This window comes from Chrysochloris asiatica, unplaced genomic scaffold (genome assembly GCF_000296735.1).
Source record: "Chrysochloris asiatica unplaced genomic scaffold, ChrAsi1.0 scaffold00124, whole genome shotgun sequence".
Taxonomy (NCBI): Eukaryota; Metazoa; Chordata; class Mammalia; order Afrosoricida; family Chrysochloridae; genus Chrysochloris; species Chrysochloris asiatica.
In genome coordinates this window covers 7698591-7718996 of record NW_006408642.1, presented here as the reverse complement: position 1 = coordinate 7718996, position 20406 = coordinate 7698591, and the positions used below count along the sequence as shown (strand labels likewise).

At 37.5% G+C, this 20406-nt stretch overlaps 1 protein-coding gene across 1 annotated transcript in view; it reads right to left on the bottom strand.

The window, feature by feature from the left end:
* Positions 1 to 20406, bottom strand: part of SETD2 (SET domain containing 2) — a 185547-nt gene that overhangs the window by 62142 nt on the left and 102999 nt on the right. The window contains exons 10-12 of the mRNA XM_006868803.1: positions 19316 to 19450; positions 18426 to 18545; positions 16241 to 16906 (exon numbers count right to left, since the gene is read on the bottom strand). Of these exons, the coding sequence (XP_006868865.1) occupies positions 16241 to 16906; positions 18426 to 18545; positions 19316 to 19450 (921 nt within the window). The remainder of the gene's footprint in view (positions 1 to 16240; positions 16907 to 18425; positions 18546 to 19315; positions 19451 to 20406) is intronic.

Here is a 20406-nt window from a genome sequence, read left to right as displayed (position 1 = left end):
GAGTGTAATCTGGATATATTGGGTCTTATTTCCCTTAAGCGATCTTCCTTTCTCTAAAGCATTTAGTCTGTTTTGTAAACCTTTGTGAAAGACAATTCTTGTATATGAGTTCAAAAGGACAATATTTGCCCAAAAGCAAAGATGAGAAGGCAAGAAGCATAGAAAATATGGAAGACAGGAAATGGGGAACCCAGGTAGGAAATGAGAATGCTGTCACATTGTAGGACTGCACCCAATATTATGAAACTATTTTATATACTACCTAATGGGAAACTAATTTGTTCTATAAACCTTCACCCGAAGCACAATAAGAAATTAATCCTTTATCTCCTAATTTGTTTCCTATAGTTTTCAGGACAATTTTCAGTTCTCAGCCAAATACCACTAAACTTTCCTCACAATTCTTATTTCCACAGCCAACTTTGAAAAAAACACAAAAAAACAATAATACTAGCCCTGTTAAGAGTAATAAAAATTCACTGGAGTGCCCAGTGAAGGAGGCTTCCTGTGGAGCCTCTGCATTAGGTAAGACCATAGGTGGAATCCTGAACCCCATCCAGAATCTTCTGAGGTGGGAAATTTCCACTTGAAAGGACAAGCAGACCAGCCTGGAGCAGCTAAAAGAACAGAAGATACTTCTTGAAAAAAGACTGACAGGAAAAATATAAAAACAATAAAGGCAGCCCAACTGATTACTAAAAGAACATGCAAGTTGCTCACCCAGGAGACATCAAGGCAAGTGGTCAAGTCCCCTCAGGGTAAACCCCCTTCCAAGACTAAGACTCAATGAGAATACACACTCTGATTGGTGACCACACTAATCACTGGTAAGGGGAAGTGAGGGAAAAACAGCAATGAAGCTGCGAGCTAACCCCTACAATGTTCAATACACTCCTGTGAACGCGGCTGGAGACCTGGTTGGCCAGCAGTGTGGCACGACCTGGGGATTCTTGGGCCCAGAGTCAGTGACATAGCCACAGAGGACTAGAGTAGAGAGTGAAGCATCCAGTTGATAAGAAGAGAGGACATATGCATAAGAACACCCATACTTGCAAATAATACCCACTTGACCTAGCATCAATGACTGAATGATCACAGCTCAACTAGAAGAAGAAAGAAGAGGAAAAACAGTAATCTGATACAATTTGATGAACTTGACCTATACCTATGGATGCAGTAGCTCAAAAGAGGGAACAAATCTTTGCAGTGAGGATCATTCCCACCCCCTCCATATACAGAGTAGACAGGGATGGGCAGCTTGGACATTGGCGACCCAAAATGGAGGGTGGGGGGGTGGCAGCTACAGAGGCAAGATGGGGCTGTCTTACAAGCTTTCAAGAGGGAGCCTAGATCCAGAGGGCGCAGAGGAAGGTAGAATCCCCACTGAGCAGTATCCAATCTGTCTGGGTGGGGTTGATGAAAGGAGATGAAGATCTCTTGTGATACAATAGTGAATAATTGTCATCAGGACTGAATGTGAGGGTTGGAAATGGAAATGTAGGCGTTTTATAGCAAAAGGAGGGGAGTGACTGACTTTGCAGTCTGGGAGCGGAGGTCCCTGGGATCATCAAGGGAGAAGAGCAGAGAGTGGGACTCGACCCAGAGAAGCAGTGATGACAGAGATGGAGGCAGAGACGATAACATGGAGAGATGGAGTGGCTGGGGACTTTAGACCCAGAGAGGGAGAGGGGCTATATGCTGATGACTGGAGGGCAGGCTTGCAGGGTATACCTTTTGGTTGGTTGATGATGCATGGAGGGGACTGTAACCATGGCAATGAAATGATATACAATAGGATGAATGTAAAGCTAATGTTCTCCCATGTAAGCTATCACATAATTCACAATAAGACATTTAAAAAAAACTCACTGAAATTAAAAAAAAAAAAAAAATAGTGATGGGAAAATGAGATTTCCAAATGCAGAAAAATGAAACAGGATCCTTGCCTTATGCCAAATACAAACACAAATAAAAAAAACAATTAATACATGCTAATACCAAAAATTCTTAGAACAAGCAGGACATTGATGTCAGGCCTAGCTTTCAGCTACAGATTATATAATACTACAAAATAAATGGAACCTCAGAAAAAGTTGAAATGTTTGTTCATCAAAAGACTACCAAAAATGAAAGAACATGCTACAGAATATTTCTGGAAACCAATAATCAGACAAGAATCTAATAGCCAAAATTATCAGGCAACTTCAAAAAGTTTGTGGGAAAATTCAATTATCTTCCTCCACCATCCCGGACTGTAACATCATTTATGCCACCACTTCTTCCTTTGTAATTCTTTTCCATTTCACCCTTATGGTGCCCTCTCAATCTTGAATGGTCAACTATTCCATGGTATGCAGCACCATTTATTTAAAAAAAGACTCTTTTCCCACTAAATGGACGTAACACCTTGTCAGGAATCAGTTTGTCGTACAAATATGGGTTAATTTCTGGACACTTAATTCTATTTCATTGGTTTGTGTGTCTATTGTTATACCAGCACAAGGCTGTTTTGCTCACTGTAGCTACTACATGTTGTTGTTAAATGTCTTTAAGTTGTTTCCGACTTATAGTGAGCCTGTATAGAAGTTTCTGAGGAACGGCCAGTGAGTTTGAACCGCTGACCATGTGGTCCAGTGCATTATTCCACAGGACCACAGTATATTTTAGTTATTTAAATTTCTTATTGTGCTTCAAGTAAAAGTTTATCAAGCAAATTAATTTCCCATTTGATACCACAAAAAGTGCTTCATGATATTGGGTGCATTCCCCACAATGGGTCAGCACTTTCATTTCCAACCAGGAACATGTGGCTAACTGCCCCCATGAACAATGGTCTCGTTTGTCATGAAACCAGAAGAACTGGATTGTGTCCAGCTAACACTGCTGGACATTTTGATCAAAGATTAATCCCAGAGAAGACTCCTGATCCAAAATGGGGAAACATGCAGAATTTTTTTTTTTTTTTTTTTTTAATTTTCAGGGACTCTAGACTTTCTGGAACTACGAAGGGTGGATGAATCCTTGAAACTATTGTCCCTGAGGTAATCTTTAGAACTTAAATGAAAAACATCCCCTGGAATCTTCTTAAATCCAAACAGTAATTGAGCTTACCCTGTAAAAAATTTCTGCCTTAAATTAAGCATTATGCTCTTTTTTTTTTTTTTAAAGTGAATTCAGTGAAGGTTAACAGACAAGATCTTCAGCTTTATACTCAACGAATTATATGCTTTGTTTCATTGTAAGTCCCTCCCTGAAACAACAGTTGTTACTTCCTCCCTATGGCTTCCCTTTTACATCTTATATTTCACAAATTAACAAGGCAAAAATATTTGATGTACACATACAAAACAAAACAATTATTCATTTAAATGTTCTAAAGGCATATTCTGCAAGCAAGGTGCCTGACTGTAGGCATACAGTCTTACTCAGTTCATGGGCCTAGTGCCTGCAGCCATTTTCTGTCTCCATGCCATTGCCTCTGCCACCATCTCTGTTGTCATCACTACTCTAAATAGGATTTCATACTCCACTCATACTCTTCCAAGCATTATGCTTTTTTAAGAACTATGTATGTGGGATTGACGTGACAAGAGCAACTCAAAAGATTAAACAGGAACATTTGAGGTCAAAGAGCTTGTATTAATGAGTGGGAAAATTCAGAAAAGGAGGGTAAGAATGGTTGTACAACTCGAATGTAATGTCACTAAATTGTACATATAGAAAACTGTTGAATTGGTGCATGTTTTGCTGTGCATAAACTCAACAAAACAGATGAAATTTAAAGGTTAAAAAAAAAGACTGACATATAATTTGGTAATAACACCAACAATAATCAAATAATGCGTATATGGTTACATATGATGAAGCTTCAAAAAGTTCTTATCCCACTTTCTCCCTGGAGTTCCTGTTTCCATTCCTCCTTCTTTATTGACCCTTCTGAACTTTGTCCTTGGGCAAATGCTGCCATTTTGATCTCAAGTGACTGATTGAAAATTTCCTTTATCTTTTCATTTTATTTTACTATAAACTTTTTTGAAGTCCCCACATTTATATAGGTGAAAAGGCAAATACATGTACAGGTAGATACAAGGAAGTACACGTTTCTGTGTGTTCAAGGAAGTATCCGTAAGTACAAATATGTTTGTGCATGCATATATATATATTCACAGGACACAGTTACAGATACATCTTAAACGTAACCAAACAAATTGTGAGACTGGTCATCTTTAGGACTTAATTTCATGGCACAACTCGTTCGATTGAAAAAATACTGTCCACAAAGTTCATGTTCTGCATCCTACTGAAGTGAGTAGTGTTTGGGGTCTTTAAAGCTTGTGAGCAGCCATCCAACATACAACTTGTCAGAAACAAAAGAAAAACAAGGAAACCAAAGTCTCAGAGAAGAAATTAGTCTACAGTGTTTACAGCCTACACAAGCCAGGGTCTCATTTACCCCGAGACCAGAACTAGACAGTGCATGGCTACCATTAGTAACCATTCTGATGAGAGCCACAATAGATGGACCCTGATAGAATGAGATTAAAACCATGGAACAAAACTCAAAATCTATAAAAATCCAAAGTTACTGGTCAGTTGAGACTCCTTGAGATCACCACCCTGAGATACTTCGTAAACCTTAAACCAAAACGATTCCAAGATTACCTTTTAGTGAAGTAACAGGCTGACACACAAAATAAAGAATGCTTAAAAAGAAAACAAACAAACAAAAAAAGCAGAGGGAATGGAAGCAAATGCTATTGAATGATGATGCATGGAGGGGACTCTAATCATTGCAATGAAATGAAGTACAATAGGATAAATGTAGAGCTGATATTCTCCCATACAAACCATCACTCAATTCACAATAAAAACTAAAGAAGAAAAAAAATGCTGCTTATTAGTACAGTACTTCAGTAACCAACTATGTGAGCACTGAAAACAACCAAAGAGAATGTTAGTATACTGTGAAAGATGTAACTAATGTCACTGAACAATCCGGACAGAAATTGTCAGATGGAAACCTAACTCACTATGTAAACTTTCACCAAAAACATCATAAAATATTAAAAAAATTGTTTAGTTATATTGATTGACTGCCTCTAGGGAACCATACCACAGGTGGGAGGAAAACATTTTCCTGTATGCATTTCAAGTTTTGTGCCATCTGAAGGAATGGCCTATTTTTTCCCCCTTCCTTTTAATTGTGAATTGGATGAAGATTTACAGTGCACATCAATTTTCCATTCAACAATTTATAACACTTTGTTTCATATTTCACAGACTACAATCCCAATAAAACTTTCTTTTTTTTTTATTAAGGTTTTTACTGTGGACTGAGTGAAAGTTTACAGGGCACATCATCAGTTTCACATTCAACCATTCATATGACTTGTTTCATTACATTGATTACAATCTCCTCCATACATGTGTTTCTCTCTATTCTCTCTAGCTTTTTTTGGGTGGGGGTGGGGGTAAGCAACCTTTTTGGAATTTACAGTCTCGGCTTTTAGGGAAGGTTTTTACATTTATCTGTGGATATCCAGGGCTCATGTATGCGATTACTAGCAAGCATAACTGAATAATCAGATGTGGGACAGTTTGCTATGTCTGCTAGGTGGCTAAAGTGTGATCCTTAGAGCCTATGGTTTGGATGGTCTGCAACTCTTGGGCCCACAGGGCCTTGAACTCCTGGCCGGGTCTGCACGGTCTATATCCGTTTCCCCCTTATTTATTATTTGTTTAGGGGATGCTGCCTGTCTTAGGTGGTCAGTGCGAATTCCTCCGTCTTACCTGTCATCGAAACTCATTGCAGCATGGCAGTGGCTCTGTCTTAGGTTGCCAAGGCTCCACGTGATCCTTACCCGTCTCTGGCCACACGTCCAGCATAAACAGCTGCCATCCAAAGAAGGCAGGGAGGGAGGAGACCGGCTGGGGACCCCATATGCAAGACGTTGCCAGACCACCACCTGCTCTAAGGTGACCAAGCAGGGTCACTATGCTGAGGTTCAATCAAGTTCTTAGGGGATCTTAATCTCTAGCAGGGGTAGCAAATTATTAGCCACTCAGTGCTCAACTTGAGAATTACTTGTATCAGAAATTTGAGCATGTAGCTGATGAATATCCACAGACAAGTGGATATTATTCCACAACCTCCTAAAATGCTGTTGAATTAAGTTCCAATCAAGTTCTGGATTACTGAAAAATAACGCAAATCTACTTATATCATGAACAACCTTAGCTGGGAGTGTAAACTGGATATATTGAATCTTATTTCTCGTCAGCGATCTTCCTTTCTCTAAAGCATTTAGTCTGTTTTGTAAGACTTTATCTATTTACTCTTGGATCGTAATAAAATATCTCTTATCCCACTTTCTCCCTGGGGTTCCTGTTTCCATTCCTCCTTCTTTATTAACCCTTCTGAACTTGGTCCTTGGGCAAATGCTGCCCTTTGATCTCAAACGGATGATTTAAAATGTACAAGGAATGGCCTATTTTGTAAACTAAGATAAAAAGGGGAAAGACCCAGATGTCATAAGCATGGTAGGTAACAAGACTCTTATGCTTTGTGACTATAATCTTGGTGATGGTCACCATGTGGGGGGGAGGGGGGGATGAGAGGGAGGGCCTGTGAGCTGTCAGGCAAAGGCTTACTGAATAAGGCAAATTCCAAGGAAACTCCTAAATGCTACTCTTCAGTCAAAGCCTTTCAAGTTAACACTCCTCTCCCTTTTCTGTTTCTCCTCCTTACCCACCTCATGACAGTTCAAACAAGTTGTCTTACCAATGTTTAGTTTTACTCAACATACACCTAAAATATGCCGGGCACTAGGTTAAGCACTGAAGCATGCAGGGTAACAGCTAACACTGCCTCTGCTTGCAAGGTTTCTGGCAGCACAAAATGAAAAACTCTTTCATGTTGATCGTGATTAAGTAATGGGAAGTCCTGGTATGGCACTATAGGATATGCACTGGACTGCTAACTGCAAGGTGGTCAGTTCAAACCCACCAGGAATCATGATTAAACAATCTTCAATTTCTGTTTTCTAGGTATTCATATTTGATATATAAAACTTTTCTTTGTACTTTAAAAATGTAATTACTTCTTCTATTAATTTATCTAAATAAAACACAAAACCACCTGCCCACTAAGTGGCTTTACTGAAGTTACATGTTAGTTAACCAAAAGCTACAGTTAACAGAAGGAACTCTGATAACCAAATTAACTGGACAACGTTTTATTGACCACACAGATCATTCTACCCCCAACTCACATGAGGGTAAAAACTTTGTGGAAAAATGGAATGAGTTTTAAAACTTTGTGGAAAAATGGAATGAAAAGAAATGGCGTTTCCCCACAAACTTTGTGGAGAGTGGGCTACAAAAAGGTCAGGGGAAAAAATGTCTTTGTTATTTAATTTCATTTTCTATGAACTTTCTGAAGCCCCTTAACACACCTACTCAGACACCTCTGATAAGTTACTCATATTTATGGACCCTTGTCCCACAAAGTCTTGTCTATGATCTCAGGAGTTCTGAATATTTCCTTTACTTCAATTATGGATAACAGGTTAAAAATTACGTGAGTTGGGGAACATACATGAATAAAACACTAAAGTGGTTTCTAAAATTTCAGAATAAATTCACCTATACAATTTCTGGTGTGGCGCTGTGGGTTAATGCGCCAGACTGCAAAGCCGTTTGAACTACAAGCTTGGTGGTTCAAGCTCACCAGCTGCTCCTTGGAAACTCTATACAAGGGTCGTTATGAGTCGGAACCAACTTGACAGCACTTAGCAACAACAAAAACCTCTAAAATTTACAAGCTTTCAAAAATTCCATGATACTCATTCAAGTATTTTCTGGACATATAACAAAGAACACACATTAGCGATTATAAAGTGACAAACTATACACCACACCATGCCTTGGAGAGACACACATGTCCAAGACAAGCAGTCTATGACTTCACATGATGCAGAATTATGAAACAGTATTTGCTATGTAGGACAGCATATAGAAAGGGTAAAGCATTCTGTCTTGGAGAAAGGATAAAAATGAAATAAAAAAAGACATCCATTAGAGTATGTCTTTACTTGGAATAAACAAGTCTGAATGTAAATGTATGTGTGCAAACATATACATGAACATTATCAGCACAGAACTACTAGGGGACCAGAATAGCTTAAGCTGAAGCTGCACAAAATAAGTGCGAACTAGCATAGTCATAACCACCACCACCAGACTATGCCTTACCATGTTAACAAAATTGAATTTAACTTTAACATTATAACTATGAATCACTTAAAAGTTTTAAATAATACAGTGCTATCTGACTACTGAATACAGCACAAAACTGTACTCACTCACTAGGCGGTAACTTATTACTATAGCCATTACTACAAAGATACAATAATCAGATTAACTGCTACTATGGATGAGAAAATAGTCCTTGACTGTGAGGACTTCATGACCTAGTGAGGGGAAATAAGTATCTAAGTACTGTCAGTAATCTGTTAAGATTGCTTTCATTGTGTAGAAACACAGAAAAGGACAAAGCATCACATATGATAAACTGCGTTTAAATAAAGGAGATTTAAAGAATATTTTAAGCAGGGAGAACCGTATGAACAGAGATATGGAGAGGTGAATATGTAAGAACAGTCTGATGTGGCTAATGCACTGAGTATGTAAGAAAATTCGTAGGGCAAAACCATAAGATAAAGAGATTGAAGGACCTCCCACAACATGCACTAAAGGTTTTGTTCTTTGAGTAATAGGAATCCTTGTGTTTTTAAAAACATAATAAAGCAACTACGCAGAGGAAAGAGTCGAAGCAAGAAGGACAAATAGAAGACTGTTACGAACAAAAGTCTAAATAAGAACTCAAGGGTGCCTGACAAGAGACAACATAATCTACTTAATATGTAAGAAAGAGAAATCTCAGGTGCCCTAAGAAATGCACCTTTTATTTCTAGAGAAGAAATAACAATCAGAGTCAGAGAAGGAAATTCAAAAGATTCAAAAGATCCCCTGTGAACTTGGTTGAACCTCAGCATAGTGATCCTGCTTGGTCGTCTTAGAGCAGGTGGAGGTCTGGCAACATCTTGTGTGTGGGTTCCCCAGCTGGCCTCCTTCCTCCCTGCCTTCTTCGGATGGTGTCTGTTTATGGTGGATGTGTGGCCAGAGACGGGCAAGGATCACGTGGAACCTCGGCAACCTAAGACAGAGCCATTGCCATGCTGCAATGAGTTTCGATGACGGGTAAGACTGAGGAATTCACACTGACCGCCTAAGACAGGCAGCGTCCCTTAAACAAATAATAAATAAGGGGGAATCTGATGCAGACCGTGCAGACCCAGTCAGGAGTTCAAGTCCCCGTGGGCCCAAGCGTTGCTGACCATCCAAACCATAGGCTCTGAGGATCAGACTTTAGCCACCTAGCAGACATAGCAAAACGTCCCTTTTCTGATTATTCAGTTATGCTGGTTAGTAATTCCATACATGAGCCCTGGATACCCACAGATAAATGTAAAAACCTTCCCTAAAAGCCGAGACTGTAAATTCCAAAAAGGCAAAGTTTCCCCCCCCAAAAAAAGCTAAAGAGGATATAGAGAAACTCTGTTAACTGATGGTATGTGGAGGGGATTATAATCAATGTAATGAAACAAGGTATATGAAGGTTTGAATGTGAAACCGATGATGTGCCCTGAAAACTTTCACTCAATCCACAAAAAAAAACTTAAAAAAAAAAAGATTCAAAAGAAAGTGGTATCAGATTAGCAGAAAGGCCAAGTACAGAAAAACAGTAAGCAAGGGCTGGTATATTGTACGTGCCTGCTTGTACAAATACAAAGTTTCTAGTTCTGTCTAATAACAGATTCTAGAAGCAATAATCCCAAGGCGCAATGATTTTACCTATATCCTGGATCATAGTTTCCAAGTATCATTCCCTACAACAAGGAACGAGGGCTTCTTGGAGATATGGTCAATTCCAAGGTTGGGAAAGAATTAAGAAGAGTTTTGACAATATGTTGTGCCAGAAAACTCAAAAAATAAAGGAGAAATGTCAAATGGACAAAGAAGACACTTCGAAGTGGCTTGCACTGGCCAAATATGGGGCTTACTATTGAATCAATTACCCACTGAATAAAATAAGAATCCATAAGTATGTACTAGTATACAGTTGTTGTTAAGTGCCGTTGAGTCAGTACTGACTCACAGAGACTCCATATGAGGTTCCCAAGCAGTGGCTGGTGGGTTTGAACCACCAACCTTGTGGTTAGTAGTCGAGTGCTGATCCTACAGTGCCATTTCAGGACTCCAGTGTAGCATGTACTATAGTCGTATAAACAAACAGAAGTGTAAGGAAAGTGAGAAAACAGATGGGTTAAAAATCACTTGGCACCCAGGAAACAACAAGGCAAGTGGTCGGGTCCCCTTAGTGCAAACCCCCTTCCAAGACTAAGACTCAATGGGAATACACGCTCTGATTGGTGACCACGCTCGACACCGATAAGGGGAAGTGAGAGAAAAACAGCAATGAAGCGGTGAGCTAAGCCCTACAACGTTCAATAGACTTCTGTGAACCCGGGTGAAGACCTGGTTGGCCAGCAGTGTGGCAAGACCTGGGAACTCTTGGGCCCAGAGTCAGTGATATAGCCACAGAGGACTAGAGTGGACAGTGAAGCGTCTAGCTGATAAGAAGAGAGGGCATATGCATAAGAACACCCCCACTTGCAGACAATACCCACTTATCCTGGCTTCAGTGACTGGATTATCAGAACTCAACCAGAAGTAAAAAAGAAGAGGAAAAAAAAAAAAAGTATGCTCATTCAATTTGATGCACTTGACCTACACCTATGGAAGCAATAGCTCAAAAGAGGGAACAAGTCCTTACAGCAAGAATCACTCCCACTCCCTCCACACAGAGTAGACAGGGATGGGCAACCTGGACATTGGCTACCCAAAATGGGGGGGTGGGGAGCTACAAAGACAAGAAGTGACTGGCTTACAAGCATTCAAGAGGGAACCTAGATCCAGAGGGCCTGGAGGAAGGTAAAATCTCCAGTGAGTAGTATTCAATCTGACTAGGCGGGGCTGATATAATGAAATGCAGATGGGTCTCTTGTGATACAATAGTGAATAACAGTTATCAGGACTGATTGTGAGGGTCGGAAATGTAAAGGTAGATGTTTCATAGCAAGGAGGGGAGTGATTAACTTTTCAGTCTAGGAGCGGAGGTCCCTAGGACCATCAAGGGAGAAGAGCAGAGAGCGGGACTCTACCCAGAGATGCCTGAAATGGAGCCAGAGATGATGATGTGGAGTGATGGAGCAGCTGGAGACTTTAGATCCAGAGAGGAAGAGCTACTGTGTGCTGAAGACCTGGGGAGTACGGGGAAGGATTGCATGGAGGGGATTGTAACCATGGCAATGAGACGATATACGATAGAATGAATGTAAAACTAATTTCTCCCATGTAAACTATCACATAATTCACAATAAAACATTTAAGACAAAAAAAAACAATAAAACATTTAAGGGAAAAAAACTGAAAAAAAAAAATATATATATATCATTTGGCAGCCATAGCAAAACTGATAGTGTAAGTATATTACAGTTACATAACGAGAACATCCTTCCTTAAGAAATAATAAACTAAAAAAATGTATGGGTAAAGTGGCATCTTATCTGTAACTTACTCTTACAAAGTTTAGAAAAAATAAGTGCAGGATGAAGTAAATTTGGTAAAATGTTAATCTGGAGAGTATGAGGGACATTTCAAATTTTTGCTCTTACAATGTCCAAGTCTGAAATTACTTCAGAAAAAAAAAAACTTAAAAAACAATAAGCAGAAAGTTTTATAAATTCTCATTATGATTATATAAAACTAGCTTATACAACCTACATTTATATTAGAAAAGAATCCTAAATTCAACCTGACTTGATCACAGTCTGGGGAAAATAACTGCATTCCTTACAAGTGTCTTTTAGTCTATTAAGTCTAGTAATGTATATACTCTCCCACTTCTTTGAGTTTTACATCACTCAAAGTAACTTTTCCTAAACAGAAGCACGGTTTCATAAAACTACCCTCATGGGCAACAGAAACATAATCAGTGTGTCTTTAGGGGAAGAGAATCAAGAGCTCACCCAACAGAGTTAAGTGTCAAAATAACTTCATTCAAAACCAGAATGTTTAGAGCAGCCAGATTCTGTACTTTATCTTTTAGATCAGGTGTTGCCAAACTTTTTCTGTAAAGGACAAGACAGTACATATTTTAGGCTTTGCAGACGATAAGGTATCTATCACAAGTACTGACTTTGCTGTCATAGTGCAAAGGCAGCCATAGAGAAATGAACAGGGCTGTACTGTACTGCAATACAACTTATATAAATTGGTAGTGGTCAGATTTGGACCACACACACACCCCCAACACACCCATTTAGATCAAAGTATTTATTCAATAACAATGAAACAGAACACTAACAAGCTTTAGGCCATTTTTATCTTTTAAAAATGGGAAAGAAAAGAAATCTTTTATGTGTAGCCTTATTTAAACCAACATTCTTTGGGAGCAATTCTGATTTTTTTTTTTAAAAAGCAACAAGTAACACTGATCCTATGGACAGAGAATAATTATCTATAACGCTATGTATTTTTTTTAAGTGATCACAGAAATCCACAACACTAAATTTCATTTTGAAAGGCTGCACAGGAGATTTCACATATATTAGTGATGGAATGAAATTCCAAGCGGTGACTCAAAACTTCTCAGTTGTGTTAAATCTTTATGCTTTATTTCAACTTCCAAAGAGAGACTGATTCTTAACTTTCTACTAAGCAAATCATATTAAAGAAAATATTATGAAATAATGAAATAAGAGAAGAGTTGTCATTGAGAAGAGCTCAATTTATCACACATAAGAAATGTTCTCAAATCATCTAACCTAGATCAAATGGAAACTACCCAGACTTCATGATAAGGAGAGATGCACATTCTCTTAAGCGCTCACAAGAGAGGCTCTGGAATGACTAATGTAACAACCTTTTGGTGTTTAACTTCAATTTAAAGCTGCCAAGTTCATGGGAATCTTACCTACTCCTCTTTATGATCCAAGTAAATGAAGATTTTCCAGTCAAGTTTAAATTTGTCACCACTTATATATAACCCAGTATTTTGCCCTGTGAAGCCTGAGGTACATATTCAGCACAAGAGGTGATATACACTAATGCCTTTTGCAAACAGAAATATCCCTGTTGAATATGCATGTTCCTGCTGAAAATGTATCCCAGGAAATTTACATGTGCATATGAATATGCTGGGTAAAATTTATTGTTAATGTCTACTTTAGGAATCAAAACATGTAAGCCTTGTAAAACTAGGGCAGTGGTCCTATGTATGTAGGTATAGGAAAAGTAGCTCACTTAATCCTTTCTTGCCAGGAGTAGGGATTTTCCCGGAAGGAAAAAATTGTTGGCAGTGGACAAACCAAAGTAACGTCGGCACCAGTGAGTTAACCACCTCTGGCCTCTTTTCACCTATCATATTTTTCATGCATCATCCAGCTTCCCAACCATCTTCCTGTTTCTTCACAGAATGCACGCTAGGTTCTTGTTTTTCTTCAGCACGAAGTTGAAAATGGAGTTGAGAAAAGGAGACACATGGTCAGCTGGTGATGTTAACAAGCTCCTTGCTGCCCTGAGAAGCTAGATGGAAATGGTTCAAGTTACAAGGGAGATCATCATCAGATCTGGGAGGACAAAGAGTAATTTATGAAGTTTTACCCTTTCCTCCCACCTTCTATCATTTATTTATGATCCCTATAGTATGCCTTCACAGCAAAACCAAGATTAATGAATCCAAAGCAGCCTTTTAAGTTCTTCACACCAGTGAATAGAAAGGCCAAGTAGAACACATGCCTAATATTATAATGTCTCCACATCAGAAAGGTTTGAAGTAGGTAATATAACCACAATCTTAGATGAATGCTTTTTTTAAAAGTATGATTTTGGAATTAAAGACAAGCAACTAGCTTAGTGCTTGGCAACAAATGCTTAACAATAAAGGTTGGTTGAATAAGATATTTTTTTCCAGTCCCTTGAATGTACAGGTGAAACTTGGACAGAAGCAGTTAACTCTTTAAATGCCGGTATAATATGATATATAGTACTCACATCAATGTATTTCCCTAAAACATATCCAATTTATGGGTTCCTGGTTTCAGCTATAATTTTTTTTTTTTTTTAAAGTACAATCATAATCAGTGTTTTCAGATCAGAGTCATTGTAAATGGTAACTAGAATGATAGATGTTTTAAGAACACTGACATCAATGTGGAATGAAACATCAAACTTCACAGTCATATAAAGCTATTTCTCAATGCAATTCTAGATGGGTAATGATTCCAGCGCAAACTCAAGTTTAAAGATGAAAGGATTTTATTGAATGGCTCCCTTGACACTAAGAATCAAAATGCGGCAGCAGTTAAGAAGGATGTACTCTAAATACAAAAATAAAACTTTAAACCTAAAAATCAAGAGGATCATCAAGCTACAAAGCACTGGGAAATGGTTTTGATCTTTCAGATAGGAGTGGGAAGGATAAGGGGGAGAAGAATCAATTCATAAATATCTAAGTGTATGTCCAGAGTAAGTGTTTAATATCTATCTAAGTTAAACTGCTGTCATATCTAACTGAGTTAAACATATCTTAGAAAGGAATTCATACCATTTCAATTACAGAAGCAAGTTACCATATTTTTAAAATTATATACTTTATCAGGATTATGAATAAATACGTTTTAAGACATTGTGATTATATTTTAGCAATTCTTAAAAGGTATGCTAAACCAGGTACTTTCCTCAGGCAAAACTGAACTATTGAGTTCTATAACCTCATCCTCCCTCTATGAAACAATGACTGCAAGGTCTTTTCCATGTCTACCTATACACTTATCTCCACTGCTTCCTTTCTTACTGAGCCACACTCATAGTTCAGACTCTCCCAGCACCCTCCTAACACAAGAGGACCTTCTTCAGGTCATCTGTACCCTCTCAAAACAAGCCCTAGATTAAATCAAGGTCTGCAAATGACTGTTTCAAGTATGTCTTTCAATTAACTGCAATTCTGATCCCTGTAACTTTATATTTTTTATTTTAAGTAGATTTATTATTAATCCTTCCTTTTATAGTTATAAGACAAATTTTATAAATAAGGCTGAGTTATGATGAATTAAAAATACATCGAAGAGCAGCATAAGAGCAAGCTCAAATAGGTAAATCAGAGCTGACATCACACCACACTTAAAGAAGCCTGTCAACAAAGCAGATTAGGAATGCCAGAAGACAGCACACTGCACAAACCACCAACTACTCATTTTGTTCAGTGGAAAGCCAGTACCATTTGGGTCAAATCTCAGTGCTAAAAGGAAGAGCTTTGTGTTCATAATTGGAGGAGGTTCATGTGTTCATATTGCTACATGGAAAACTGGATTTGATTGCTTCACCTCTGGTAGAAAAAAGAAAGAGCAGAAAAATAGAAGCTAGAAAGTAACCTATTCACACAGGGGTCTCAAAAACTGTATTCCACGTTCAGATTACTTACAACAGAAACAGAACACCTCTCCTAGGCTTATCCTGTTATTTGTTCCTGGGTCCAACCAAGACTGGGCTTGAAAATGTTGCAAAGAAAACTCTACATACCTTAGTGCATTTTTAAACAATAGGTTATGTATTTATTAGGCATAAGTGTCCCAGACCTCTCCATTTTTCTTGTAGATAAAACCAAAGAATTAAAAGCAGCCATGTCAAATTATAATAATGAAGTTGAGTGCCAATAGTACTTTAAGAGGTACTTTAATAGAAATTAACTTTCAATCATTTTTTATAAGAAGTTACTACCTTGATTTTCTTTAAATTAATATTAATTTTTAAAAAACTGAATAAAAATTTTGTTACTCAAAGAATTTTTGGTTTTCTTTTTAATGTGAAAAGCATTTGAATATCTACTATAACATAGTCTGAGGAAAAGAGGGTCATTTTTATATTAGTTTGGCTAATGCGACTCTTGTCAAGGTATAAAGGATGTCTAAGGCATTTATAGTTAGCTGACACTGAGCAACTAGTATTCCATTTATCAGAAATACACATAACTAGAAAAATGCGCAGTTCAAATTAAGTTTGTGAAATTCTAAATCTGATTAATTGAAACTGAAATGAACAGAAAATGTGATCTTACCTTTAGATCTTTCCAACTGTCTAGGAGCTTGGTGGCCAAATCACTTATATCCACTATTTTATCTGGCTGTTCTTGACTCCTTTCACTCTCCACATCAGACATACCCTCCTCTTCATCTTGGGATGGTGTTTCCTCAGTACTAGGTTCTTCTTGTTTTGTGCCATTGGCCTCTTTTGGTTCTACTTCAGTATCAGCCTCAGGTTCTGACACAGTTAGTAGTTTATTGCTCTCCACTGCAACTTCACCATCAACTTTAGACTCAGGCTGCTGCTGTGTGAGTAGCTGTTGTGATTGCAAATCTTCCTCTTCCTCTCCAGGGACATGTTCTAACTGGTCAAGGTCCTCTTTGCCATCCTTGCCTTCTAGTTCACTGGTAACATCAGAAATTGCACTATCCATGCTATTTTCACTTATAATTTTAAGTCTACGAAAAATGAGCTTCTTGGGAGTTTCTATGTCAGCTTCCGTGCTCAGCTTTGTAGAAGGATCAGGTGTGTTGAGTGGTGTGTGAGCACGGGATGTATTTTCACTAGAATACCCATCTCCTTCACTCAACTGAGGAACAGCAGTCTTGGTCTGAGACCAACGTTGAATAATTGGAAGTACTTTGCTTTCTTCCAACATATTTTTAGTAGGAATGGGCAAGTGTTCCAGAGTCTTTATAATCTAATTAAATACAACAACAACGAAAATGAGATCACTTTGCATAATTTGAAATCTTTGGAGAAGCTTGAACATTTCTGCGGAAGTGGTACATTTTGCTACTATCTTATTAAACTAAGAACTTAGTCTCTGTAAGCAGAAAAATTTAAATATCATAAAACTTTTCTCTAGAAAGGAAAGAAAACTGACTAGCAAGAGCAAAATGTAGAAAAGGGCTCTCTCTACTCACAACTTTAACAACATTAAATATGACATAACCAAATTACACCCATAGTACCCAAATGTGACTACACCTTTAGATTTTTAAATGTTTCTCTCTCTCTCAGTATGTGTGTGTATATATATGTTGTTGTTAAGTGCCATCGAGTAAGTTCCGACCCATAGCGACCCTGTATAGAGTTTCCAAGGAGCAGCTGGTGAGCTTGAACCACCAACCTTGAAGTTCAAATGGCTTTGCAGTCTGGCGCATTAACCCACAGCGCCACAACAGGACTCCCTATATATATATTTAATAAAAATGAACCTCACCTTGGGCATCTTTTTCCAAAAACATTCCCAAGGGACACTGTAGAGGCTTGGGAACTATATAACCATATATTTAAATTATGCCTCTCTCACATGCATAAAAATCCAGGTATTATTTCTTTCATCTTTGATAAAAAACTGTCTAACAAAGATCCACTCTCTTCATTCAGACATACCCCTCTGAAATCTAATAATTTCTTCTAAATTACTCACCAAGTAGTTCTACAGACACCCCAGGGCACCTCCAACTTCTTATTACAAAGAAGAACAAAGGCGAGAACTATTACTTAATAGGGCAACTCACACATATGTTCCCAAACGTGCTTTATTAAATGACTTTGGGGTTTTATTAGAAATTATGTAAATTAAATTTTAAAACGAACGTTAATTTCAGGGAAGGCAATAAACCACCAAACCCATTAACAATACTATCAATGAACTTTTACTTAGACCTTCTGAAACATTTAATCTCCTCAAAATGGTCTTACTTTTGTCATACAGAATTCAGAGCGTCATCAATTTTTTTAGAATTCCAGATTTATATGGTTTTCTATATTAAAAAAAAAACAACAACTATAATTTTGCAATAACTTGATCCTTCACTTAAGTATGATATTTTTAAATCTCAATTTTCTAGTGCCCAGCTTTTTTAGTATCAACTCTTAAAAGATGTGGTGCTGTGGGCTAATGTGTCAGCTTGCAAAGTTGTCTGAACTGCAAAGTCGGTGGTTCAAGCTCACTAACAGGTTCACTATGGGTCAGAATTGACTCAACAGCACTTAAAAACAACAACTTAAAAGATACTTTAGGGAAAACCAGGGAACAAATTCACAACTAACAAGGTATTAACATTACAAGAATCATAAAAGAATTTAATTATTTAATAACAGTGATAAATATACTGCTAACTTAATAATCACTAATATGACCATATATCCTTACTCTACTCTATAGAGGTCTTACAATTTTAAGTGATAAAAATTGCTAGTGGACTGACCTCTTCCTGAAGCTTCTGGTTACTTTCCCGGCCATCACCTAGCTCTGCCATCCAGATCCAGAGCAAAGACAGCCCATGACGTTCCAGAAAGGACTTCAGGCAGGACTGTGAATGTGTGTTCTTCCGTGAGGGAAGGCAGGCAGGCAGGATGCAGAGCATTAGAGAAAAGGGAAATATCACAGACTGTTACAGAGGGCTAAAAGAGATCACTGATATTAACAAAAACCTAGAAATACTGTTTTAATTAACCCAACTAAAACTGTACAAATTAACAGAACTTTGCTGATAACTAATATGCATTCAAACAATCTGGATTTTGCTAAAGTAGAAAATCATGTATTAATAGATCATTTATGTTGATACTCAATTCTGAAAAACTAACAAACAAATTGTATGTACCAATTGTATGTACCAAGCTAATGTCATAAAATCAGTTTTTAAATCATTTACTTTCAGACGCTTACTCAAAAGCCTTTTTATTTTTCTCTTATATTAAAAAAAAACACCCTATTATTATTCAACTTCTTGTGGCACACATAATAAACTGGAATAAATCAGATTAGTATTAAAATTCTTTACTTAGAAATCATGTAATACAAATAGCATAGTAATAATCAAAAGAGTGAAAACTACCATATTATTAAAAGCCATAAATTATAACAAAAACAGAAACAAAACTTTTTCACTAGTCAGAAAAAACAAACCAAGCCTACCAAAAGGATTATATGGTAAATTCTTCAGTCATTTTTAAGTGTACAAGCTTTCAAAATTACGTAGGACTCATATACTCATTTTTTAAATAAGATTAATTCTTAACTAGAATTAATCCTCAATTAATCACTCTGGTTTAAATACAGAAATAAAAAATAAATTAATATTAAGATGTTCACCTGTATGAGCTCAAGGCAGGTAAGTTTTTGCTCCAAAGTTTCAATTCTAACCATTAGTCGGGATAAGCTAAGCACTTGGTTTTTATCCGAGAGACCTTCACCATTTTCCATCAGAGCTTCTAGCTCTCCATCCACCTACCACAGCAAAGAAAATGATGTGGTTATAAAATAATGCTACCTTAAGAATTAAACCCCTTGAAAGAAGAGCACAAGCAAAATGCAGGACCATATCCAAAGAAGCAGCAACACCAGAGATGGAGGCAGAGAGAATGACATGGAGAGAGGGAGCAGCTGAGGGTTCTAGACTCATGGAAAGAGCGGGACTGAGTTGCTGGCAGCCAAGAGGCAGGCTTGCAGAATGTGCCCTGTGGTTGTTTAAATGATTATATATTCCTGAGTGTTTTGTGTACATCCACACCACCACCACCCTCCCCCAAAAAAACAAAACAGAGGGAATAGAAGCAAATAGTGTTGAATGATGTTGCATGGAGATTGTAATCATTACAATGAAACAATGGTGTATAGCCGATGTTCTCCCATGTAAACTATCACTCAGTTCACAACAAATTTTTTTCAAAAAAAAGAATTAAATCCTTTGAAAAGATGTACAACATCACCAGTAAATGGCAAACACAATTACGAATATAGTAACGAACCATGTCATACTCACTAAATGGAGGGGGAAATTATGAAAAGCATTTAATTTACTCTTCAAATATTTGCCAAGCATTTACTATACATCAAGTACAATTTTAGGCTCTAGAGACATTGCAATAAACCAAAATGGAAATATCTGACCTTATGAAAGACAAAGAAAAACTATTAGGTCTAAAGTATTCTGCAAAAATAAAGCATTATCTGGAAAAATTAAATATCTGGATCCCCTATTCCCAGCAATTCTACTCCTAAAAATGAACCCTAAAGAGAAGCTTTTATACATGGGTATATGGAGATTAGTAAGAGCACCATTCATAAAAGCAAACAAATAAAAATAAACTGCATCACAAAAAACAAATGCAAGAGATATCTGAAAAAAAGTGATTTTTTTAAAAAAAAGACAAGGGAATAAGAACAAAATTTAAAACCTTGTA